The following is a 27,021-nucleotide window of genomic DNA, read 5'->3' as shown; positions in this document are numbered from 1 at the left end:
ATCATCGGCCTCTATGCTTTCACTGCGGAGAAGCTGATCACTTGTACCGCCAGTGCCCTTATCGCCGTCTTGGGCTTCGCGGCTTCTCTGCGTACGCGCCGCCACCCCGTTATGGTCAGAGACCATGCGACATCCAAAACTACCTTTCCCAGCAGCATGCACCACCGTCTGCCGGGCGCCAGTCGCGCTCGCCATCACCGAGGCGATTTTCATCAATGCCCCAGCGGTATTCTACCGCACGATCTCCCAACCCCCGCCGGGAAAACTAGCCGAAGCGACTTGTGGGGGCGGGGTCGCTGAACGTCGAAGCGCTGAAGACCTCCCATTGACGCAGAACCGTACAGAAACTGGTTCGACATCACTTGCTGCTGCAAAGGATAGCCGGCTTTCACTCGACATAGCAGTAACAATTGATGGTTGTGTAGTTAATGCGTTAGTGGACACCGGCGCAGACTATTCCATACTGAGCGGGAAACTGACAACGCAGCTGAAGAAAGTAATCACGCCGTGGCATAACTCGCAGATTCGGACAGCTGGTGGCCATGTCGTTACTCCACTGGGCGCCTGCACAACTAGAGTACAGATTCAAGGGTACACATTCGTAGCAAGCTGCCTTGTTCTACGTGAATGCTCCCGTGACGTCATTCTGGGAGTTGATTTTCTACAGGAAAATGGAGCTATCATTGATCTGCAAGAGCGCCGCGTCACGTTCTCAGCCCAGCGAGCAATCAACGTGCAGGATGACGGAATGCGTGTCGACGTACTCCGTATTTCTGAACAGAGCGTGACGCTTCCTCCCCGAGCCAGTGTTCTAGTCGACGTAACATGCTGTGGTTTGAGCGATGGCGATGTGGTGGCCGAGACAAATTTAGAACACCTCCTGCAGCAAGGCATATGTGTAGCGAGAAGTGTAATACACGTTCGTGACGGTCGATCTGAATTGCTCGTTACAAACTTTAGCAACGAGCATCGACACCTTTTCCGTGGCACTTCATAAGCGTTTGCCCACGAAGTAGCAAACATAACCAACTGTCTCACGTCAGAAATAGTGGATAACGCAGACACATCAGTGAGCAACATTGACATCAATCCTGATCTGTCCACCGACAACCAGACTGCGCTGCGAGCGCTCTTGTTCGAGTACAGGTCTTGCTTCGCAAGTTGCTCAAAGATCCGCCAGACGTCCATCACTCAACACAGGATCATCACGTACGAGGACGCACGCCCAATACACCAGCACCCCTACCGCGTGTCGGCTAAAGAACGTGAAGCGATACGCACGCAAGTTCGCGAGATGCTTGACGATGGCGTTATCGAACCATCCAACAGCCCGTGGTCATCTCCAGTCGTGCTTGTCAAAAAGAAGGACGGGTCGCTACGCTTCTGCGTCGATTACCGAAAGCTTAACAACGTGACCAAAAAGGATGTGTACCCGCTACCACGTATCGAAGATTCGCTCGATAGACTTCGTCGTGCCCATTAGTTCACTTCTCTCGATCTCAAAAGCGGGTACTGGCAAATCGAGGTAGATCAGCGAGACCGCGAAAAGACAGCCTTCGTGACTCCAGACGGCCTATACCAATTTCGAGTATTCCCTTTCGGCTTGTGTTCAGCGCCGGCAACTTTCCAGCGAATGATGGACACTGTCCTCACAGGGCTGAAGTGGCAGACTTGTCTTGTCTACCTTGATGATGTGGTGGTCTTCTCTACCACGTTCGAGCAGCACCTTCACCGCCTGCGCAGCGTGCTGGAGGCTATCCGATCGGCGGACCTCACACTAAAACCACAGAAGTGCCACTTCGGCTATAAAGAACTAAAATTTCTTGGACATGTAGTTAGCGCCGAAGGAATCCGTCCCGATCCGGACAAGCTTGCCGCTGTTGCCGAATTACCAGCTCCTGTCGATAAGAAAGCCGTCCGGCGCTTCCTTGGTTTGTGCGCCCACTATCGCCGATTCATTCATGGCTTTTCACAAATAGCAGAACCTCTGACTCGTCTCACAAGGGACGACACGCCGTTTGTCTGGGAAAACGAGCAACAAGCAGCTTTTGATGAGCTACGACAGCGCATGCAATCAGCGCCCGTTCTCGCTCATTTCGACGATGATGCTGACACGGAGGTCCATACCGACGCTAGTAACATTGGGCTCGGTGCAGTGCTCGTTCAGCGTCAAGAGGACATCGAAAGAGTGATAGCCTACGCCAGCCGCTCTCTATCCCGTGCCGAGGCTAATTATTCCACTACGGAGAAAGAGTGCCTCGCAGTCGTGTGGGCAATCACCAAGTTCCGCCCGTACCTTTATGGTCGTCCCTTCAAGATAGTGACGGACCACCACGCCCTCTGCTGGTTGGCAAGCCTGCGCGACCCTTCAGGACGGCTAGCACGGTGGAGCTTGCGGCTGCAGGAATTTGACGTCACCATCGTCCATAAGTCCGGCCGTAAGCATGAAGACGCTGACACACTGTCACGCGCACCCCTTCTTGTCGTCAGTCAGGATGCAGAGGAAGACGAAGGCTTTCTGGGCGCCATTAGCTCATCAGACTTGAGTAAACGGCAGCGGGATGACGCAGAGATTCGTCCGATCATCGATCATTTAGAGGGCCAGGACACAATCATACCACGTCATTTATTCCGCTCGTTGCCATCGTTCTGCCTTCGAGATGGTGTGCTGTACAAGAAGAACGCTCGTTTGAACAACCGTGCCTACCTCCTGGTGGTTCCTCGAGACATGCGAGACGACGTCCTCTTCGCTTGCCATGACGAACCCACATCCGGTCATCTGGGCTACTCACGGACACTTGCCAGAGTGAGTGAGAGGTACTATTGGCCAGGACTTTCGGCAAGCGTCAAGAAGTACGTCAAGAGCTGTCGGGAATGTCAGCGCCGAAAGCAACCATCTGTTAAGCCAGCTGGTTTGCTTCAGCCCATTGAAGCACCTTGCACGCCATTCGACCAAGTCGGCATGGACATTCTCGGGCCATTTCCCCTGTCTGCGGACAGCAACAAATGGGTGATCGTCGCGACCGACTATTTGACACGCTACGCTGAAACCCAAGCGATCCCACGAGCCACGGCTTCTGAGGTAGCACAATTTTTCATGCGCCACATCGTGTTACGACACGGTGCTCCTTCCAGTGTAATAACGGACAGAGGGACGGCATTCACGGCGCAGCTTACGGACGAAGTTTTCAAACTGAGCAACACCAGACACCGAAGGACAACTGCGTACCACCCGCAAACCAACGGACTTACCGAGCGACTGAATAAGACCCTCGCAGACATGATCTCAATGTACATCGACGTACAGCACAAAACATGGGACCGGATCTTGCCTTACGTGACCTTCGCGTATAATACCGCCGTGCAAGAGACCACGCGATTCACGCCATTTCGGCTTCTCTACGACCGCGAAGTACAGACCATGCTAGACTCCATGCTACCGTGTCAAGACGAATACGAGTTGGCAACTGACGCCGAAGAATTCGCAGAGCCTGCTGAGGAAGCCCGGCAGCTCGCGCGACTGCACATCGGCCTGCAACAGTAGGCAGACACACGACGCTATAACATCCGCCACAGTGAAGTACTTTAGAATCCCGGAGACCGAGTTGGGGTGTGGACGCCCGTTCACTGCCATGGCCTTAGTGAAAAGTTACTGAGCCGGTACTTTGGCCCATATAAAGTGTTACGTCGCGTCAGTGACGTAAACTACGAAGTGGTTCCGGACTCGATATCGCAGCCCACGGAGTAGGACACGACCGAGGTCGGATGGCGTTCATGTGTTGCGCATGAAACCATTTATTGCGCGTTGTTCGTAACTTTTTCCTTGCCGTACACTGTTCTTTGTGTTATTTATTTATTTTTGTGAACTTGCTTCTTCGTTCACTGATTTTTTTTATATATTGGCACGCTCGTTAATTTCTACTTTTACTTTATTCGAATTTCCAATTTCTTTTTCACGTGCCTACGTTGTAGCATCACGGTGATGCTATGTACTTTTCTTTCCTCTTTTTGGGACTTGTTTTTTTTTCGGAAGGGGGGATAATGCCACCAGCACGTAGTGGGTCGACCGCAAGAGCGGCTCTCAATCTGGAGGAAAAAGAAGATCGCGTGTCTTCTTCTCTGCTCGAGAGCCAGCCACGACTGACGCATCGTCCTAGAGCTAGCTACCCGGTCGTTCAATAAATTCCCCAGTACTTGTGACTCATCGTGACAATACGAATAAGAGTCATCTCACTTTTCCTAGTAGGGCCAAAGCACATGCACTACTAGAGCGCACCGACTCACTAAGACAGTTAACGTATCTCTTTAGAGTGAGTCGTGCTCGTATAAAGTCAGAACCAAAAAACATTTCAGCATATTTACGGAGTGATTGATGATGAGTGGAAGAAAGCTTCGGGGGTCTTTATCGGTAAACCATGAATCCTTCGTCTGTCAGTATGTCCATCCATCCGTCCATCCATTTATCTGTCCACAGTAGCGCCACCTGCTCAGTGAGTCATTGAACTAGGCGGTCACGTACCACGACACAGAATCAAGCATGCATAGATCCACGGCTTTCGGAGCTTCGCCCCTAAAAAAGGTTCAGCTCTGGGGTATATGGTAGAGATGGTAAGCGCCAGCACGATACTACAACATATATGTTTTGGTATCACCAACAGAAAAAAATGGCAGCATATTTACAGGGTGACTGAAGGAGAGTGGAGCGAAGCATCCGTCCGTCCGTTCGTTCTTGCTCACATCCGTCCATGCGTTCGTTTGTGTGACCGTCCACGCGTCCATTCGTCCATCCGTGCGTGCGTCTGTTCATGCATCCGCATGTCCATCTGTGCGTTCATTCCTGCGTTCGTCCATGCATCCACCCCTGCGTCGGTCCATGCGTCCATCCATGCATCTGTCTGTGTGTCCGTTCATCCATCTAAACAACACTCCAAGTACCACCATCTCAAATCTTTTCATCATATATTCTGCATATGCACCGCCATCCAGCGGACATTCCAAGGACTAAACTAGAGGTGGCACACGCACACTTTCTTACGGCTTGCGCTTCGTGTCTACTTCCCACCTTTAACCACCTCGAGTTCATGGTACATACTAGTTCACTGTATTCATGGCACTGTGGCCCAACGCTCGCTAAACCTTTCTAAAACCAAGGAGGTTACAACCAGCGAGTATAACGTGGAAACCCTTTCTTGTCAGATAGTGCTCAGTGTACATGCCAATGGCTATTAATGGGGAACGAGAGACAGGAGAATTCGGCTTTTAGTTAACGGCCACGCTGCGAATTTTTTATTGTTCAACAACGCGAAGAAGAAATCTCCCACTGGCACCACTTTGCAGGTCAAAGCGTAAGACCTGTTACTGTTACGCACTACTACGAGGGACAAACGGGTCAAGCCGCTATAAGGAGCTTAGACTCTAAAAACCGCCGAGCCTGTGCTGAACACACAGCACTGTCACAGCGAAAGCTACAAGAGCGGAATTTCGAAGCCTTCTTTCAACACTCTTTCGGTGGCTGCTACAAGTACAATTGCAGGGTACCACTATCCTAATAATCTTTGTGTAATAGGCAGGCATTCCCTATGTCATGCTTCGACATTTTTTTTGTGGTATCCGCTGAACACTCTCAACGAACTCCGTGCGAATATCATTTCTCACGCCACGGCTAGGATGATGATGAAGAATGACGCTTGAAGTGGTATGAGCCACAGCTACTAGGTGATGATGAACAAGCTTTGTAATGGGTGGGAGCAATGAAAGACCCACTCGTTATGCTATTCGCATTGTTCAATTGCTGTTCTAAAACACTTTATTTCTCATACTAACGAGATTCCTTTAACGACATCAAGCTTGCCTAAAGCAAGTTTGCGAATGAGTCCCAAGCACAAAACAAAAACAGAAAAACTGGTGTGGGTCAGCGGTAAAATTCTAAGCTGGCACGCAGTGGACCCGGGTTCGAATCCCATCGAGACATTTGTGTTTGTTTTAGTTTTTTATTATTTCGGGCAATATCGATTATGGACACTAGCAGCGGGTTTTCTGTGACACGTGCTCTTTAACGCCATTGCGGTAAAATTGTGAATTTGTCCTGCTCGAGCAGCGTTACAAACAATTGTCACAAGCAGCAATCGCGTTCTTCCTTCTCTCGTCCCGACGAAAGCGCTGGAAGCGAAGTAAGAAAGGATGACAATGTGTAAGAAAATGAGTCACGCGCTCTTCGTGACCTTGATCACGTTTTTCTTTTTTTCTTTTCCCCTCAAATTTGTGGCTTTTCAATGTGATCGTTCTCGCAAGTGTAGACAAGTCATGACCTCCCTCTGTGGCCCCAGTCACTTCCCAGTGTGCTATGAAGTAATCAGTCAGATGGCTCGTATGTGGCCTAAATGGTAGAGATTTGGAGCCTTTGGTAATATTAATCGGGAAAACAGAAACATTTTCAGCTAACGTTTAAATTTATTTTCAATTCCAGGCGACGTGCTGCGCTGCTATATTGGGCCCGCGTGTTCGCGGAAGCGTCAACTACCGGCCTTTAAGTTATCCAAATAATGAAGATGTCTTAGAAACACTGGAGGCAGTAAATTTTATTTTCCACTATAGGTGGGATTCTTCGTCAAAGCTGATTATTTGTGAACGCAGCCGGCAATTGGCCAGTGCGATTGCGTCTTGTATAGTAGGGGTGATGTGCTCCAGTCCAATCTTCTCCAATATGGTCTTTTGAATTTCGATGACGCTCAGTACGGTATCTAGAAAGAGAAAAAAAAAACTTATTCACAACACGATTTGGCTCATGACATGTTAGATAAAATTGCTTTAGGACTCCTAGACAGCTAATGAGTACCGTAATTTCTGACATACTTGCTATTTATTTAGTTTTGTAAATGCAAGGAATAAGCCATGTCCTCATAAATGAACCAATATCTCCCATTCAATAGTGTAATAAAAATATTCACGTCATGATCACCAACATGAGCAGGAGCAGCTTTCACTGTTAACTACAGCATGGTGAATGTTTCATCTACATGGCACTGGAAACAGGAATGCCAGCTTCTAAAAATAATTTGTGGAGTCAATAAATAGCTATGAGTGCGTGCGCATTCACTAAACGGGCTTGGACGAAACGGGCAATGGTGCTCAACAGGCATCTGTGAATAAACGACTACATCACGTTGTTGTACCATCCGAAATTTAAGTCGGTTCGTGATGTATTGAAGCCTGACACTATTACGTCGACATTGTTTGTACTTTTCTCTTTTTTCTTGCCTCTTCTGATCAGTTGAAGTTGAAAAATACAATCAAGCTTTATTGTGGGAAGAACTTGTTATTAGTAATTCGTCGTAAGCCATCAGAACAGTCAATTGGGTGAGTTAGTATGCTTCCATCTCGAACAAACATTAGCGCCACAAAAACAAGAATGAGAGGAGCAAAGAAAGAATACAGCGTTGTATCCTGTGTTTTCTGTTCTTGTACTCGTTTGTTTCGCGCTTGTATAACGTCGTATTTCTTACGCTGCTAGCACTTGCTTCGTTTTTAAAGAGCAATTCCCTTTCTTACAAAAACAAATAAATTTTTTTCACTGACGTGTGCTTCCTTTAAAGCTAATGTTAGCATAATATTTTGAAAGCTAATGCCTCATTCTTTGCAAGGTGGTATTTCTACGTTTCTGGGCCAATCCCCTAGAGTGCGTGTGAGCCATACCTAAAGGCCATCAGGATCATGATGATTTGCGATAGCCAATTGAAATTACTTGTAGCAGCTTCCCACTACTGTTGCCAAGCCTGAAAGCTATAGGCCCGATTTGGTGGATTTGTGGCTAGGGTGCTCGGCTCCTGATTCGATGGTCACAGGCTCGATCCCGGTCATGGCAGGCGCATCTCGATGGGGGCAAAACGGTGGAGACCCACGTACTGTGCGATGTCAGTGCACATGAAAGAACACCAAATGGTCGAATTTTTGGGAACCCTCCACTACGATGTCACGCATAATCATATTGTATTTTTGGGCTGTAAAACCCTATCTACAATTATTAGTTTATGCTCGAAGGAAAAGTGGATCTGGTCAACTTCTTTTTTATTTTCTTCTCTTTTTTACATTGTCTGTTTTTTTCAGCTGTTGCTCTCCATTACCTGTAATCCTTCCTTTGTCTCTTTAGCTGTTTCTTTCTCTTTCATGCTATTTGATTGATATGTGGGATTTAACGTCCCAAAACCACCATATGATTATGAGAGACGCCGTAGTGGAGGGCTCCGGACATTTCGACGACCTGGGGTTCTTTAACGTGCACCCAAATCTGAGCACACGGGCCTACAACATTTCCGCCTCCATCGGAAATGCAGCCGCCGCAGCCGGGATTCGAACTCGCGACCTGCGGGTCAGCAGCCGAGTACCTTAGCCACTAGACCACTGCGGCGGGGCTCTTTCATGCTATTTCTTTCTTAATTTCTTTTGGTCCCTTAATTCCTTTCTTATTTTTTCTTTGTTTTCCTTCCCTCGTTTTCTTTGTTTAGCCTTATTTTGTTCTCTCTGATCTTGTATTGCTCTATGCTTTTTGTGTCTATTTCCGGGTATCTTTCCATCAATGTTTTTCTTCGCTTGCTTTGTCTTTCTCAGCCTTTCTACACTTGTTTATATCTCCCTGCTTTTCCTTTCTTGTCTTTCTTTCTCTTTAAGCTTTTCCTTGCCTTTTTTCCGAATGCTTCTTTCTTTTCTTTCTCTTCATCCTTATTTTTATCACTTTTTCTTCTTTTCATTTTCCTTGCTCTAGTTTCACTTTTATTCCTTTATTTCTCTCACTTTTTCGTATGTGTCACGCGCTCCACTTTGGCAAGCAGAAAAACGATGGAGCAGTTAAGGCAGAGATGTAAATCACTTCGGATGACTGATATGTAATTTCGTCCAAGCTAGGAAAGGGATGGAGGGCTTCAAAGAATAAAGAACGATAGAAAGGGAGCAAACACAAACACACACATCCCAGAGCGGAGCCGCAGACCTGTGCGCGATATGGTATAGCCTGGATATAAAGCTGCGCGTGCAACTCTTTAGACCTTAGGAGGGTGTTGGTGGGAGCTTGTTGGTAAGGATTCATGGGAATACGAGACAACACATGACGCGAGAACAAGGGCATGCGCTGACTGTCAACAGTTGCTTCGTTGTGCGTTAACATTTAAAAAGAGGGCGGTAAAATTGAAGGTAGGGAAACCAGGTAAGCAGGAGAACTTATGCGCATTTATGCGATTATGACATTGGACCATGCCCCACCGAGGTGGTCTAGTGGCTGTTTACCCACCGGTCACAGGATCAAATGCCGGCTGCGGCAGCTGCATTTTCGATGGACTCGAAAATGCTGTTGGCCCGTGTGCTCAGATTTGGGCGCATGTTGAAGAACCGCAGGTAGTCAGAGTTTCCGGAGCCCTCCATTACGGCATCTCTCATAATCATATGGTAGTTTTGGGACTTTAAAGCCCACATATCAATCAATCAATCAATCATTCAATTATTGACGTTGGTCCATGAGCCTTCTGATAATTGTCCGAGATAATGGAATCCCCTGCCAGTTAAGAAGAGGCAGTGATAAAATTGGCCCCTTTGCACCTCACCGTGTACATTTCGAAAATTGGACAATCCGCACTGTCTTCATATCTACGCAACACTTTCACTCTTTTCAGCAGCAGATAGCACCCACAGTCCGCGCAGTGGATAGCTAAATTGCTACCGTGCTTGCTTTTTACGTTGGTGGCGTGCTGTCGTAGACAAGCATTGAGAAATCATCCCTACTGGTGACGTATCACCTTAACAACTTTAGGAACGCCTTGTTTGCTTGAATTCTTGAAGACTTTTAGGGAATGACAATCAATAAAAATTACCAACGATGTTGGTCTGTCATCAAAGCGAGCGAGAGTGACTGCAGGTGATTGTCTCTGTATAGAGCGTACAGCACACCGAGCTCGACAGTGCATAACAGGTGCTCGCTTCTGTTGCGCTCGTTCAAAGGGCTAACCCAATGCCGGTGGCGCATATCCACCCGTGATTTTCTGTGGTCACCATGGATTTTGCGGGTGACTTAAACGACTGCGTTGTTAAAAACAGTGATGTTGTCTTATGGCTCGTGGAAAAAAAACGGACGTGAAATGATTGAGAAACAGCGTGCTGTTTGTATCAAACTTTGAACCTGGCAGTAAAAATGGATGCTAGAGTTGTCAATGATCGTAGCATGCACTTCATTTTGCTTTTTGCTTATTGCTTAAAACTTCAACAGCTTGAAAAGCAATGTAAATTAGCAAAAGGTGCAAATGTCACCCTGATCGCGTCTTTTTTTCAAATCGGCATAATCCACACGCACGGTTGTGTATTTACAACCACAAGTACACAAATACACAAGGGCGTGCACACGCTCGCCCTTGTGTATTTTTTATGGAAATTGTATTGGGGTTACAGCAAACCTTTCAGTTACTAGATGGTTGTGAAGCGGTCTTTGTTTCGAGTTGTCGTCTTGTACGCTACTTTTAAATAATAAGCTATACTATACTGATTGAGAATCAACTAGCAGCAGTATCGTTAAACACACAACAAACAAACGAAGAAGCAAATAAATAAATAAATAAATAAATAAATAACAGTAAATAGTATACTGCCTTGGCTGATTATCAGAATATCAAAGCTTTTGCAAGGCGCTGCGTCGGTGATGAAGAGTGTTAACGCAGCTGATGCTGTGGAAATAATCCCTGATATGATTTTTTTCCGCCATATTTAGTGGATGCCCCAAATACGAATCTTTCAACGCTCAGCTACTGTGTTACTCACCTCGCAAAGATGCCAGATAAAGAACGCACTTGTTGTCGGTGCACATATCGGCAACCTTGAAACATAAAAATATTGACGGCGTTAATAAAACCAGCAGATGTATTAGGGTAACTGTGTTACGTTACATTTATTGAAGAGAAAACTCTTCTCGTGGTGGCAGCCACGAGGCAGGATAGAACACAAACGTCCTAACAGTTTATTCACACGCTGAAAACTTTTCAGAACGGCTGTGCAGACAATCTCCACAATTGCATTGTGTTCAAAAGACAGTGCCAGAGCACCCGTTGGAAATAATATTCTTTTAGACAATTAGCGACTTTATCTAGCAGAAGATGATATTGTGTGAACTGGCGCATACTAACTAAGCACAATTTTTTTATTTAGTGTGCACTTGTCAGATCATTTCGCACCAACAGTCTTGGAATTCATGGACACATGTCACTTAAAATAGGAAGAATCCGCAGTTGGAATACACCTCCTTCCAGCTTCAAGGCAACTAATTTCAATGGCCTTTGAAAACAAAGAACCTCTCTCGCTGAAACAGCTCAGATTTCACAGGTGCCTGACTAGCTATAGAATATGAACTTTTGATGACACAATCGGAGCCCTACGTATCCCTACAAGCCTTGCATCCAGCGAATCCTCAGATATATAAAAAAGTATTCGCGTCATCACTTACAGTAGAGTGTGGTGGTCCTTTATTTTTGAAATGTAAAATCTATTCTTTCCGATTTTGGGCCAGGCAGTAAAGTCCAATCTTTTCGAGTCAATCTCTCCAAAAATGCAGTTGACGACATTTGAAAATAAAGATTTAAGATAATGATTTACATGCACTAGACCGTTATGGTGTTTCCAACTTCAAAAGCGCTCTACCTATAGTACCTAACGACAAAGCGTCTTCGAATTAGATGCCAACTTCAAAACAAGGAACAGCAAACGAGGCAAGCCGTTGGCTCTAAGTAGAACAGTGGACCAAGATAAACTTTCATCAAATTAGAAGGCACTATTTATTATAAATCTATCGATTTCTTGCCGTTTTATGTTCTAAGTGGTTTGTTGTCAGTTTTTCTAATCGTTACATTATCTTCACCTTGGACGGATCACTATAACTGCTTTTGCAATTTGGGAACTGTGCCAGTACGCTGTCAGATGCTTCACCACATAGGCCATGAATACTTTCAATGCCTAACAGTGGGCAATAAAGATGTGTGTGTCTTACGTATGGTGTACATCTCTGTTAATGTGTGAAAGCGCTGATTGACTCATTGATACTGTGCATGCCACTGCGCATATGCATTTCCCCTCCACCTCAGTGCTTATTCGCTCCTTGCTTGTTACGCACTAAGACGAAATGACTGCCAAAATTGTTGATTACCCATGTAGTATGCCATTCAAACATACAAAAATAATAGCACTTACGTGTTCTAGTGCATGAAGACCGCATGAGTCGATGAAGCCAATGGCCGAGCAATCCACAACAATGACACACGTGGCTCTTTGTTTGCCGTTTCCCTGTTCACTGAAGTAAAACAGGTGGAAATACATGTTATTTTATTATTGCAATCTGCACAGCCGATAAAAAAAAGACATCTAAATTGCAGTGACGTTTGAATGATTGAGCCTCATTCATTTTTGTCGTGCAGGGAAAGCTCAATTGGGCAATGTAATCAGTAAGACTGTAGAGTTAGCACTACGAACATCATTGCAAAGAAAAGTCTATTGAGGTAAATGAAACAAACAACTAGAAACTAATCTAAAAATTGCACATACCAAGACAGCTTTGCTAAGAGTATACAAGCGTCTGACGTAACAAGAATGCGCCGCGCTCGCCCAGTGGTTTTCGTGCTTGAATGCTGAAGAGAACGTTGTGCGATCGGGTCCTAGCCCGGGCGGCGACCGAAGGTCAAGGCGCTTCAGGCTCCTGTACTTAAAATAAGGTGCACAATAAAGGGGCCCACTGAAAGGTCCCGCTTTTTTAGCATGGTCAGAAAACACTGCTGATGGGTAGTCCATACTCCAACCAGACCAGGAATTTAGAACTAACCCTAAATTCACTTGCTCTTCTTTTAACAAATAATGCAACACACTCAAGATTAATTGCGCTGCAGGCCTAAGTGTCGCCAGTAGATTGTTTGAGCGTAGCTCATTCAGTACTTACTGGGGCTGTCATGGGAGGTTGCGACGTGTCCGCGCGTGATCGCACTGGAAAGCCGTGCGTTTGAATGAAAAAAGACAAAAGCCACACCGTACCCATGAAGTGAATGATGGTGTGTGGATGAAGCTCTGGGGAATCATTAGGGCAAATATGATTACGCTGTACGTTGCCCACTCTACATACAGATGAGTGACAACACGTGTGGACAGTACATGCGGTGTTGTTTTATTGGTCGTCATTCGGTCCACTTTCTAGGCAGAAGATGATGATGATGACCTCTTATGGATGGCGCTCACCCACAGAGGGGGATGGGGCAAGAACCGGGCGGCAGGATACTTAAATGAAGCTAAAATGAAATTGAAGCCAATCTGAAAAAGTAGTTTAAAAATAATACTACCAAAAAAACAAAAAACATTTGCTGAGCAAGTGGTCAAACCATCTCTTGTTTTTGATAGACATTACTACGAATTATAAACGAAAGATCTGAAAAGGTTGGGGTTCACTAGCACGGTAATCTTTTAGTTGCGTTGATGTAATCAGATACAGTGGAGCATAGATCCCTGTGGCTGTAACCAAATGAAGTTCCGCAAAGTGATAAAATCACTGGTGCATTTACTTGTATTCCTAGCTTTTGTAATGGGGCTACTAAAAATCTTTTTCTCTGATAAGAATAGCGATGGCAGAATAAAAAGAAATGTTCATTTGTTTTAATTTCGTTGCACCAATTGCATAGCGGTGACGCCTTGAGTCGAGCTTTGTTAAGGTAATTTAGTTGTGGAACTGCACAGCGCAATGTGGTATAAGTGACTTCTAACTGGCGAGATACACACCACTGTTTATTCCAGCAATAGCTCAAATGCTCACATCTTTGAATTTATTCAAATTACCTTTACCCTATTGCAAGCAAGCATTTCGGAAGCTTAGCGCTGTCACGTAAGAAAAAGACTCAATGGTCTCGAACACATTTGTTCTTCATCTTCTTCTCCATCGACATCATTGTCGTCGTCTGGACGTACAATGGGCACATTGGATGTGCTGTGCCGCATAGAGTTTTCTAATATACGATAGAGAAAACTCTGCCGCTATTGTATGGTAGCTGCAACACATGGCGCTTCAGCGAGCATGGGAATGATGGGTAGTACACACATTTGTCTAATATTCATCCTTCTGTCCTGCTTATGGCTGCACATGTGTTCGTGTGGCTTGAAGTTGTTTTCTCACAAAACAATTATTAGAAAATGTTTGGCGGTCGCGCTTCACCATCTTATATTTTTATACTTACCTTTCGAAATCGGGTTATGAAGTTCAAAAGGGTTGAATATTTCTTTCAAAACAAAACCGAAACACAGCAATAAATGAAGCCGCAAGTACGAAGACTAGGCAAATGTGGTCACTGAACGATCTCAGCTCCAGAGTCCCCTCTAGTTAATTTTAGGAAACTATGCTCTGCCGTTGCAGAAGAAGGAAATTATGTGGTTTGGAACGCGCTTGTTCTTCATCGTCATTAGCGTATTCGTCATCATCATGATGCATAGTGGTACTTCGCATGTGCTGTGCCGTGATTACACGCACAAAAAATTGTGTGGTTTACACACAAACATAAAACAAACATGGCGCTCACTGCCCATGTTTCTTGCAGCTCCAGACTATTACAGAGAGTAAACTCCTTTCAGTTCACCGAATGTTTGTAAAAACAAAAAAAAAGATAATTGCTCGACGGGCTATAGTGGTTTTGAACTAAAATATTTCCGTTGAAAAACTATCGAATTATACTAGTTCCTTCTGTTGACGTTTATCTCTCCGCTGTGGGCTCTGTAGAAAGAATAGAACAAGCGTCCACAAGTGGGGACATTATGCATGAACGTTTTAGATCACCAGGAGCGCCACTTAAAGAAAAATGAAACATGCCCACAAAAACTAGGCATGCGCTGAAAGCGCTTCTATTTTCCCGCGTTTTTCGTGCGCGGTCAAGTATGCTTTGGCGGGAGTTCTTGAATGTCGGCACGTTTCTCTATAGCCTAGACCGTGAGTAAAACAATACTTTCCAGAAGTGTTCTATGAGCGGACCATCCACGGAAGAAAACGGTGCTCTTTTGGGCTGCGTCTGACCCTGATGACCCTTCTGAAGTGGGTGATTGGGAGCGGCTACTAACCGCCTTAGAACTTTCAGCAGCTCACAAGAAGAAAGTGATGAGAACAAACACATAAAAAGCGTTGATCCTATGGATTCCTTGAATGGAAGGTATATATTTGATGTCTAGAACAAGAAGTTCTACTTGACAATCTTCTTCCATCTACTAAATTCAGCAGTTGTGAATGCCTGGGTTTTGTGGATGGGGAACAAAGGGGTAGAACACTGTAATGACTGTAAAGCTTGGAAGTCTCGTAGCGAAGGCGCGCATTTTCGTAGTGAAGTGGCAGAGAGTTCGAAGCGACGAGGGCGGTCATTCAAAAATATGCCACCAGCTGCCATAAAATATGAACTCAGCTGCCATTGAGTTCTGCACCAAATACACCTGGAAAACTTGGTTCAGTGACGGGCGCAATTTTTTATAGAAAAGCAAACAGAAGTACGTCAGCTGCTGTCAAATTCTTGGCTGCCCCAGGAACACATCTTCGCGGTCGCTGCAACGCGCTTTCGCGAGTGCCTCCAGTACTTCCACAGCGCGTAAGTGAACTTTTCAAGACAGATCGTCAGCATTTAATATTGAAATGTGCATATTGCCACCTAGAGTTGTCAGCCGGCAAGCCCTAGCGAACCGAAAAGGGCAAGGAGAACGAAGAAGTGTGGTTAGCGCCTCGTTTCGAAGATACACGCTCGTGTCTTTCTGCCCCGCTGTTCCTGTCCCTTCTCTACGGCTCTTGGTACGTGACAAACTGGTGGAAGTGCTGGGTGATCTATGCACCGTACCCCTCCACATACCAGGAACACAAGCATCGTACCGGTGGTCACTCCTGTGCACCGCGCCAGCAGAAGGATCCGAGGGCAATCTCCTGAGTTTGGACTGCTCGCAAACAACATGGCAGCTCCGACCAGCCATGCCGACACCAACCCAACCGGTGCGAACGGCACAACGCCGCTCCATTGCATCTTACTCACACCGCGAACGCCAAATCCTTTTCATGGCACTGTACTTGAGGATGTGGAAGATTGGCTTGTTCATTACGAGTTCATTGCCGTGCACAACCAGTGGGACGACGCAGACAAACTGCGGCACGTCTATTTCAGTCTTTTGGACGGCGCACGTGTCTGGTACGAGAACCGGGCAGGTATTCTTACATCATGAGAAGAATTCAAACGCCGACTTCTTGCGACATATGCAAGCCCTGACCGTCGGGAGAGAGCTGAGCGCGATCTGCAGTCCCGCATACAACTACCAAATGAAGGGGTTGCGATGTATGTCGAGGAAATGACGCGCCTCTTCCACCGAGCTGACCCCGGTATGCCAGAAGAAAAGAAGGTACGGTACCTCATGCGCGGGGTGAAAGAGCAACTTTTCGGTGGGCTTGTACGCAGTCCACCCAAGACTGTGTCAGAATTTCTTACGGAAGCTGTCACCATCGAAAGCACCCTTAGGCACCGGGCCCCGTCATACGAGCGGCACGTCAATCCTTCAACTACGGACTACTTTGGAGCTTTCGGTGGCCAAATGGATTTTTTCCGAGAGCTCATACGTTCAGTCATCCGCGAAGAACTCCAGAAGCTGTCAGTGCCCTCGCAGCCCCCTACCTCTTCGTTCTCCAGCGTTGTCCGAGATGAAGTCCAGCATGCTTTAAGAGAACCATCTTGCATGCGTGATTATCAACCACCCGGTGACTTCCCCCGCATGTCGTATGTTCAAGCTTTGCAGCAACCTGTAACACCCGCAATCCCGCATCCCACCGTGGCCCCAGCCATGCTGCAGACGGTCCAAGCGGCGCCATATTACAGCGCACCTCGCCCGATCCCGCGAAAATCGGACGTCTGGCGTGCGCCTGATCGACGTCCTCTCTGCTTCCACTGTAGCGAAGCTGGGAACCTTTACCGACACTGTTCTTACCGGCAACTTGGACTACGCGGATTTTCGACGAACTCACCACCACCTAGGTTCGGTCAGCGGCCCCCTGATATTGAAGAGTATGTGGCTCAACAGCGCGGAACTTCGTCATCCTTGCACCAGTCACGCTCCCCGTCACCGCGGCGATTTTCTCCTAATCGCCGCACCTATTCGAGCGTGGCGCAGGGTCGGTCCCCCAGTCCGCGCCGGGAAAACTAACCACAGCGACCTTCGGAGGTGAGGCCGCTCATACTGGACAAGTTCAAGGCCTCCTACCGACGCTTCCGCAAACTGAAGATTCCCCGACGACGACGACACCAGCTGGTTCCGAAAAGGTTTCATTAGATATTCCAGTGCTGCTCGACGGTCGCAAAGTCACTGCTTTAGTTGACACGGGTGCGGATTTTTCTCTAATAAGTGAAAAACAGGCTGCTCTTCTAAAAAAAGTGATGATGCCTTGGAACCTCAGGCCAATTTGTACTGCTGGCGGGCACATCGTCATGCCACTCGGCGTTTGCACAGCACGAATACAGATTCGTGGTTCAACCTTTGTTATCAGCTTGAGCGTTCTCCGTCAGTGTTCTCGAGACCTGATCATTGGCATGGACTTCCTGAGGGAGCACGGTGCTATCATCGACATTCGACAACGCCTCGTCACGTTCTCAACAAAAAGCGCCACACCAGAGCATAATCCCGACCACAATCGAGTATGTCTGCGGGTAATTGACGATGCTGTGACGATACCACCGCGCTCAACTGTTATGGTTCAAGTGGCTGGTAACAAATCAGAACACGGTGAAATGGTGGCGGAGAGCAATCGATCCCTGCTCTTTTCCCAAAGTGTCTGCGTAGCACGAAGCCTAGTAGACCTTCAGGATGGCCATTGCGAGGTACTTGTTACGAACTTCAGCTACGAGTGCCGACACCTTTTCCCTGGTACTGTCATCGCCTATGCCTACCCAGTAACTAATGTGACTGAGTGTTTTGCTTCCGTGGCAACCGATAACACCGAAGCACCTCTCCTGGGCGTCGACATAAATCCAGCGCTTTTTGACGAAAACAAACGAAGGCTTAACGACCTGTTGATAGAATTCCACGCCTATTTCGCACGTTCATCGAGAATCCGCCAAACATCGATTACCAAACACCGTATTATCACCTACGGCGACGCGCATCCTATACGGCAACAGCCTTACCGCATTTCACCAACCAAACGACGCGCGATTCAAAAGCAAGTGAAGGAAATGCTTCAAGACGGTGTAATACAGCCATCAAGTAGCCCTTGGTCATCGCCAGTGGTCCTTGTAAAGAAGAAGGATGGTACACTTCGCTTTTGTGTCGATTATAGGAAGCTGAATAACGTCACAAAGAAAGACGTGTACCCGTTGCCTCGAGTGGACGATTCTCTTGACAGGCTGAGGCGAGCAAAGTACTTTTCTTCAATCGACCTCAAAAGTGGTTATTGGCAAATTGAAGTCGATGAACGTGACCGCGAAAAAACGGCGTTTGTAACTCCTGACGGCCTGTATGAGTTCCGAGTGCTCCCATTCGGCCTCTGTTCCGCTCCGGCCACATTCCAACGAATGATGGATACCGTTCTCGCTGACCTCAAGTGGAAAAGTTGCCTCGTCTATCTAGATGATGTCGTTGTCTTTTCAAAAACGTTTGACGAGCACCTTTATCGCCTTCGGAGTGTTTTTGAAGCCATACGATCCGCTGACCTTGCCCTCAAGCCAGAGAAATGCAATTTCGGCTACAATGAACTGAAGTTCCTCGGTCACGTTGTGAGCGCTGCAGGCGTTCGGCCCGATCCCGAGAAGACTGCCGCTGTGGCCTTTTTTCTAGCTCCGACAGACAAAAAAAGTCTTCGGCGATTTCTGGGGCTCTGCGCCTACTATCGCCGTTTTATTGAAAACTTCTCTAAGGTTGCGGAGCCTCTCATCAGACTTACGCGTGACGACACCCCATTTCAGTGGACTGACGAACAAGCGACTGCCTTTGCGGAACTGCAACATCGATTGTGTTCCCCTCCTTTACTCGGTCATTTCGATGAGGACGCTGACACAGAGGTGCGCACTGACGCAAGCAACATTGGTCTCGGAGCTATCCTGCTGCAAACACAAGATGGGATTGAACGTGTGATTGCCTACGCGAGCCGCACTCTATCACGTGCCGAAACCAACTATTCAACGTCAGAGAAGGAATGTCTCGTGGTAATATGGGCGATTACAAAGTTCAGGCCTTATCTATATGGGCGCCCATTCAAAGTTGTGAGTGATCACCACGCTTTATGTTGGTTGGCTAACCTCCGAAACCCCTCTGGGCGATTAGCGCGATGGAGTCTGCGACTTCAGGAGTTCGATACCACCATTGTATACAAGTCTGGTGGAAAGCATGAAGACGCCGACACGCTATCACGAGCACCTCTGGAGTCCGACCATACGGCTGTAGAAGACGACAGCACCTTCCTGGGGACTCTCAGTGGGGCGGACCTCCTCAGTAAGCAACGAGCGGACCCCGAGTTAAGACCCATCATCGATCATTTAGAAGGCAGCACCGCGTCTGTTCCTCGTCCCCTTTCCCGTACGTTGCTGTCATTTTGCTTACGACACGACATATTATACAAGAAAAACACTGGTGTTGGCAGCAGATCTTATCTTCTAGTCGTCCCTCATGACCTTCGTGATGACATCCTATTAGCCTGCCACGAAGAGCCGACATCCGGCCACCTGGGATACTCACGGAAACTCGACCGGATTCGAAAGCTATATTTCTGGCCAAAACTCGCAGCTTGTGTCAAACGCTACGTGAAAGGATGCCTCGAATGTCAGCGTCGCAAGTCACCACCTGTGAAGCCTGCAGGCCTCTTACAACCCATCGATCTACCGCGTACGCCGTTTGACCAAGTTGGGATGGACCTTCTTGGACCGTTTCCTATGTCTCACTCCGGAAACAAGTGGATCATCGTCGCAACTGATTACTTGACGCGTTATGCTGAAACGAAGCCAATGCCACGCGGTACAGCATCTGAAGTCGCCCAGTTTTTCATGCACCACATTGTGCCTCGTCACGGTGCCCCGTCATTCATCATCACTGACCGAGGGACAGCGTTTACGGCAAAACTGTTGGACGACATCTTCAAGCTCAGTTACACGAACCACCGCAAGACAACCGCATACCACCCCAGAGTAACGGCTTAACAGAAAGGCTGAACAAAACGCTGGCGGACATGATTTCTATATACGTGGATGTGCAGCATAAAACGTGGGACGAATTCCTGCCATACGTAACGTTTGCGTACAACACCGCAACCCAGGAAACGACAAGGTTCGCACCCTTCCGCCTCGTTTACGGTAGAGACGTGCAAACCATGCTAGACGCTATGATTCCTTGTGACATCGACCAGCACGAGCTACTAACTCCTGATGTCGACGATTACATTCAGCGTGCAGAGAAAGCACGTCAATTAGCTCGCGTGCACATAAGATTGCAGCAATGTGAAGACGCCCGAAGGTACAATATCCACCACCGACAAGTCTCCTACCAACCTGGCGACCAAGTGTGGGTTTGGACTCCTGTTAGACGGCGAGGTCTGAGCGAAAAACTCCTGAGCAAGTACTTCGGACCCTACAAAGTATTGCGGCGGTTGAACGAGGTCAACTATCAAGTTATTCCAGACGGAGGCTCGGCAACGACACAGCGCCACTCACCACGAACAGAGATTGTGCATGTCGTCCGCCTAAAACCTTATATTACGCGGTGATACTCGCCTTATTATGCCCGGGAAGCAAACATTTTCGTTTTTTTTACATTGCCCGTTGGGTCTCGAACGAACTGTGAACTCTGTTAATGTTTTTTTTTTCTCTTATGACCAACCTCAGACAATTTTTTTTGCACCTGCATATGCCCTGTGCACTATAGCTACCGTTTCTCTCTTTTTTTTCTCCATTACCGACCCTGCTGTCCCCTTCTGTATGAGCATCGGGTCGATGCTCTAATGGGAGGGGGAATAATGCCACCTAGAGTTGTGAGCCGGCAAGCCCTAGCGAACCGAAAAGGGCAAGGAGAACGAAGAAGAAGTGTGGTTAGCGCCTCGTTTCGAAGATACACGCTCGTGTCTTTCTGCCCCGCTGTTCCTGTCCCTTCTCTACGGCTCTTGGTGCGTGACAATATTTATTTCTGTGTTCCCGATATATTTCATGTTTACTGATACCAACGACTCATATCGGCTTACAGCATGTTGTCTTCATATGGGGACCCATCACAAATCTGGAATACAGGCTTTTAATTACTTGAAGTCAAATGTTTCAAGATATTTTTGACCTCTAGCAATTCTTTTACTACAAAAATATTTTTTTATTCTCTAGACTTTATTCATGCATGCGAGGGTTAAAACGCTGTGGCAGGGCCCCTTTAAAGAACCTCAAGTGATCAAGAAATCTGCACACCTCCACAGCGGCGTCCTTCACGCTCATGTCATAGCTTTATGACCTTAATCTCCAGAGAATGTGATTATTTTATTAATTGACAAATAATAAGCTCCGCATCACAATCCATAAACAATGCCAGCAGCAATAAGTACAACTGTGCACAACATGTATGGCAGTCTGCATGGAAGCCCGTTAGCTCTACAGGAAGCTGCAAGGTAATGACGGATTTCTAAGAGAAAAATGCTTTCATGTATGTGACCGGCAACCAGAGATAAGACAGATATCTGTACGGTTTTTCTTATGAAAACGTTCTAAGTGATAACCGAGAATTTTTCCAATCTAAGTCCACAGAGGGAGTTTTTTAAAAAAATAAATGCGTTAAAGTATCACGGAGTCAATTGTAAAGTCGTCAGTTGTAATAAACTCAAACGTCTGCTGAACTTGGCCGTGTGTAAATTACTCGCGTCGTCATGAATAAAGCAGGTCGTTTCCTTTTTGAAACCACTGTTGAGGTTTTCGGGTGGCCTAAGAAAAAAAAAACATTCTTTTAAAGCGTGGCTTGGTCTCTTTGGTTATCAACAACATCGAAAAGGTACTCGTTCTTTTAACGACGCCCAAGAACCTTTGTTGCATTATAATATTATATAAAATTCACTCTTTTTTGTTGGCCTCACTACCTGTGATGGCTACTTTGTCAAAGCATATTTGAAAACATATGGCTCACACATTTCCTCCGGGAACAAATTAGCATTTACTGTGTGCCAATACTTCAATTTTGCACAGCAATATTGTACTCCAAGGCCAATATTACGTTTTTAAAAAAAGTTAAAGAATGTGTTTTTTGCGAGCTTTTACTAATCATTTTATATTGGCATATATTTAAACGTCTGTTTGTTTACTCATCATCCAGCCGTGCATAAAAACAATCAGACACTATGTCCAAAATACGGACTGCCTTTTTTTTCTGGACTCTACTCGTTTACGGAAAAGGATAATAATGTTTTAGAGGCTGGTTTTGTAAAGTGTCACATCGGATGATCTTCAAACATGGTAATGTTTCTAACAAACGATCTTCTACAGCAATATAAAGCACATCAAAATTTAACGATTGCTGGCTGTCCACTCGGAATGCCTGTAAAATGTGCACACTATGTGTCTAGTCATTTGAAGAAACGCGTGGTGCGTCTCGCACCTCTGAAATTAAGGTCGACATTTATACACACCGCCTCTGAAAAGGATGGTACGTTTTTTTTTCAAATGTGAATACCACAACTCTGAATCATACTTTTAGCAGAGTGAATATACACTTGTTTAGTTTACATGTAGACACAAAAATAGAAATAAATCAGGTAACATAAGCACAGGCTTTGAAACAAAGACGATGATTGCAATAAACACGCATAAAATCATATAATGACATCAACGCTACCTTGAAGATCATTGCTAGCGGAAAGTAAACTGTACACTGATTGAAATGAACAACTGCAGTACACGCCATAGAGTTCGTATACTCATTGATAGAGTGGCGCAGCAAAAGGTTCATGAATGCTTGCGAAGCAACATTGTTACTAAAACTCTTCCATGCGATTATTTTCCTAGGAAAAAATGAATAATGAAATGTGTTCCTACGGGAATAAAATGAAGTCAGCATAAAGGCATGCCGCTGCCTTGTGCTATACCCTGTAGAAGAATCAAGTATGTGTGACAATACTTACCTAAACTAACGTTTAGCAAATTGAAATAAAAATTTTTATTTTATAATTTATTTTTTGTATCTGTTTTGTAGTAAGCTTTTACTAATAATCATGTTTTCTAAGTACAGCCTGAATTGTTATCAGTATATCTAATATCTTTATTACGAAAATATTCCATATTGTTAATATTTTTGCTAGTGTGAGGGTGCAAAATATTAGATACATACTTTAAAACAAAATGTACGATTGCCTTGAACGCAGTAAATGAACGGTGGGAATAGAAAGCTTGAGAGGTTTTAGACAAGCTCTAAGAGAAGATACCATAAAAGAAGGCATATGATTTTTGCATTTTCTCTAAGAGCTCTTACAAATATACATGTCATGTCTCCTCTGCGAGCTGTTAGAGCTGTTAGAGGAGATATGACAATAATACAGCTTGTTTTTTATAACAATGGCTTAGTACTCAAGAATACCTGAGAGTCTCAAACAATTATTCATTATAGAAAGCTCCTGAATGATGATGTACTAGTCAGATTGACGTACGTCAATGTATATTATATATAGAAATACACCCGTCACTGTAAGAGAGAACCAATTCTCCTGGCAGAGTGAACCACATGACGAATGGAAACGGCAATGCCACTGTAGTCATTATCGATTCACTCACACTTCTTGAATTTCCGTGGATGCGCTGTCGATAGCTTCTTGACACTTAAACAGATCCATGAAATCGGCCACTATATTGTGGTGCGTAGCAATGCAGAGTGGACCACTGAATTTGTAGATGACCACTCCGTTTTCCTAAGTTGTTGAAAAGAAAAGAAATAAGAAATAGAAGCAGCTCCGGATTAGTGGTGCCAAACATGAAGAGATTTAGGAGCTGTTTGCCTTTATGTTCCTCTTCGTTTCCTCCTCTAAGTCCAATTTTTCTGTGTGTTCTTTTCTTTTTATTTAAAACTATTTCTTTTAGACTCATTTTTTTCTTTCTCTATAAATTTTTAGCATCCTTTCTTAATTTTCTAAAAATTTGACCCGGATTATTTGAAGCAAGCCACCCCCCCCCCCCGCCCCTTATACGGTCGTGAACGTGCTCATCGAACCGGATGAAGTCATTTCTCTGGCGCGAGCACTTGCTCAATAAGATACAGAGGGTTATGCTTTATATGATTCATATGTGCATTTGCGTGAATTATTATCATCGTCAAGGTGCTCGAACAACAAGAGGAACAAGTCTTCTCTCTAGCGCTAGCGGACGCTCAGTACGCTACGAATGGCTCTGCTGTGTGTAGTATTGCTTGTTTTAAAATGACCCTCTGGGCTTTCGAAGAACAAGGGGAAGAAGTCTTCACTTTTGCACAAGCGCACGCTATGGACCACTATGCTGAATAAAGTTCCGTCTGCGTTACGACAACCTATGAAATCAGCATACGACATTTTTACCCTATCTAACGTGTTGAGCACTTAAAATTAACCAAATGAGACGACGATAGTGTTTTGACGTTTGAAATATGTCATGCTTTCACAGTCACCAATGCCCCTAAGTGGCCAAAGTGACGTGACATGCCTTTCATTACTTTCTCAACATCTTGCTCTAAAGTCCTCACTGTACTTTTGTGATTATTGCGCTTTCTTTCCATTACGATTTGTAACAGCAGCTGCTTCGAAAAGTATCCTTTTCGTGTCCTTGACGACTGCCGGAATCTCCAGCTGCCCTTTCGCCTATATATATATATATATATATATATATATAAATATATATATATATATATATATATATATATATATATATATAATTAAAAATAAAGGAGCACACTTGAAGGAGCAACGAGCACGGCCTTCGTCAGGATCCTGACGAAGGCCGTGCCACGGCCTTCCTTTCGAATTGCCAGGATCTGAAACATTCGTTCATTCAACGTAAATATCCACGGGGAATAATTGATGACGCCATAAAACGCGCTGACAAACTAAACCGAGCTGACCAGCTCAACGCTGACCCCAAGGCGTTGTGTACATCCCAGGTTAACCTTGTGCTCACCCATTCAACGTCAGCTCCAAACGTCACCGCGATTTTGAAGTGACACCATAACATATTAACTCAAAGCAAGCGCCTTAAAAATGTATTTGCACAGCCATTGAGAGTGGTGTACAGACGTGCAGGTAACCTACGCGATATTCTTTCATTGTCTAAGCTCGCTGCCCGTAAACAAAATGGCTTCGCTCCTTGTAGGAAGTCGTGGTGCAAGGTGTGTGCGCACATGGTAACTACGCAAACTGTCATCAGTTCATCCACTGGCTTTCAGTTAACAATCAGGGGCAATCTAAAATGTGACAGTTCCAACGTAGTATACATGCTCGAATGCGATATCTGTAATCTACAATATATTGGCCATACAGAAACACCGTTTAGATCTCGGTTTAATAATCATAAGTCGCATGTCAAAACCCTTTCATATCTGCCTGTATTGAAACATCTCGCAATGCATGGTCATTCTTTCGACAATATTAAAGCAATGGTACTGGAATTCGGTTTCCGCTCACATCATGAGCGGGAAATGCGCGAGTCGTTTCTAATCTACAAGTTCGGTACACTAAACTCTGGAATAAACGAACACGCAGGCACACTCGCTAATCTACCTTGCACCACTTAAGGTGTCTCATACCCTTCCGAGATTTCTAGTTCATTCTCTGTTATTTTACTCCTTATTTTTGTTTTCGGCAGAACCATCCTTGTTCCCAGCTTAACAAACTCAGTTTACCTGTTTATCTTTAGTATGTATACCGCTCGTTCATGTGCTTCAATCTGCACGCATGGTTATCATAATGCTTTCCACACCATGCGCCATATTTATATTTAAAATCTCTTTCACTCGTACTGATGTCGCTATAACGATAAGAGGTGACCACTGTGTCCATGTTACTTTACGCATTGCATCTTCACACTAAATGTATTCTGCCTTTTTGTATAATCATGTGGAATCATTTCCGATTGCTATTGCGCATGTCCCAAAACATTTTTAGAAATGTATATAATGGCTACGAAAGCTGCATTACATGTCACACTGACGAAGGCTGGCCCACCAGCCGAAACGTATGTGATTAATGAAAGTGTTTCCTCCTTAGTCGTGCTTTTTCGCTTACGTTTATACTACGGAGCCAGTGCGCTTCCTTCCTCGCAACGTCTATATATATATATATATATATATATATATATATATATATATATATATATATATATATATATATATATATATATATATTGTAATGAATCTGAATAACGCACGCTGTGTTGTTACTGAAAAAGACGATGATGATCGGTGACTGTAGTACTACCTCGCACATGCCGCTCGCAGGTAGCCAGACCTGCCACATAAAGCACATTTCGCCAAGCTGTGTCTGAATTGTTCTCGACGTGCCACACCTCTATCTTAAGTGGTGTAAGAGCCGGAGTTTCCATTAACTTGGAACTTCACAACTGGATGCTACCCTCACCGCTCACCATGACTGCTCCTGGCCCCTCTCAAGCTGCCCCCCATCGACAGTCTACTGTACTGGCGAGCCTTGGCAACGCGACCCACCAATTTTTCGCGGCAACGACGAACAAGACGTCGAGGACTGGCTCGTCGAGTACAAAATCGTAAGCGCTTCCAGCAAATGAAACGCCTACGACCAGCTCACAAACGTGCGCTTTTACCTCGCTGATGTGGTCAGCCTCTGGTTCAAGAACCACGAAGGCGAAATCACCAACTGATCCGCCTTCAAGACCACCATCACAACGGTCTTCGGTCGTCCCGCTGTGCGCCGATTTCGCGCGGAACAGCGCCTTCTAGTGGAGTCCAGCGCAGGGACGAGACCTTTACAAGTTACATCGAAGATGTAATGTCTTTTTACAAGCGCGTCGATGTATCTCTAAT

At 45.6% G+C, this 27,021-nt stretch overlaps 1 protein-coding gene across 2 annotated transcripts; it reads right to left on the bottom strand.

The window, feature by feature from the left end:
* Positions 1-6,560: 6,560 nt before the first annotated feature.
* On the bottom strand, positions 6,561-23,946 carry LOC142768743 (uncharacterized). 2 transcript variants are annotated; one of them, XR_012885424.1, is made up of 4 exons: positions 12,953-13,206; positions 12,214-12,313; positions 10,795-10,849; positions 6,561-6,740 (listed from the first exon to the last, which is right to left on the bottom strand). XR_012885424.1 is itself a non-coding variant. In XM_075870744.1 (4 exons), exons 1-4 carry the CDS (start codon positions 23,834-23,836, stop codon positions 6,589-6,591), a joined length of 366 nt encoding a protein of 121 aa, XP_075726859.1. In that variant the 5' UTR covers positions 23,837-23,946; the 3' UTR covers positions 6,561-6,588. The 2 variants fall into 2 exon arrangements, 1 of the variants encoding a protein (XP_075726859.1); XM_075870744.1 differs by lacking the exon at positions 12,953-13,206 and adding an exon at positions 23,778-23,946.
* Between the last annotated feature and the right edge of the window lie 3,075 nt (positions 23,947-27,021).

The sequence above is a fragment of the Rhipicephalus microplus genome, chromosome 8 (genome assembly GCF_043290135.1).
Source record: "Rhipicephalus microplus isolate Deutch F79 chromosome 8, USDA_Rmic, whole genome shotgun sequence".
Taxonomy (NCBI): Eukaryota; Metazoa; Arthropoda; class Arachnida; order Ixodida; family Ixodidae; genus Rhipicephalus; species Rhipicephalus microplus.
The sequence above is the reverse complement of the archived record's forward strand: the minus strand, read 5'-3'. Positions and strand labels throughout refer to the sequence as shown.

What these genes read in the sequence shown, in the direction of transcription:
- LOC142768743 (XM_075870744.1), bottom strand. Translation starts at nt 23,836, where the DNA reads ATGGATCTGTTTAAGTGTCAAGAAGCTATCGACAGCGCATCCACGGAA. An exon ending in TCCACGGAAATTCAAGAAGT is followed by an intron (nt 12,314 to 23,777) that starts GTGAGTGAATCG and finishes GTTTTACTTCAG; the next exon opens with TGAACAGGGAAACGGCAAAC. An exon ending in GTCTTCATGCACTAGAACAC is followed by an intron (nt 10,850 to 12,213) that starts GTAAGTGCTATT and finishes TTATGTTTCAAG; the next exon opens with GTTGCCGATATGTGCACCGA.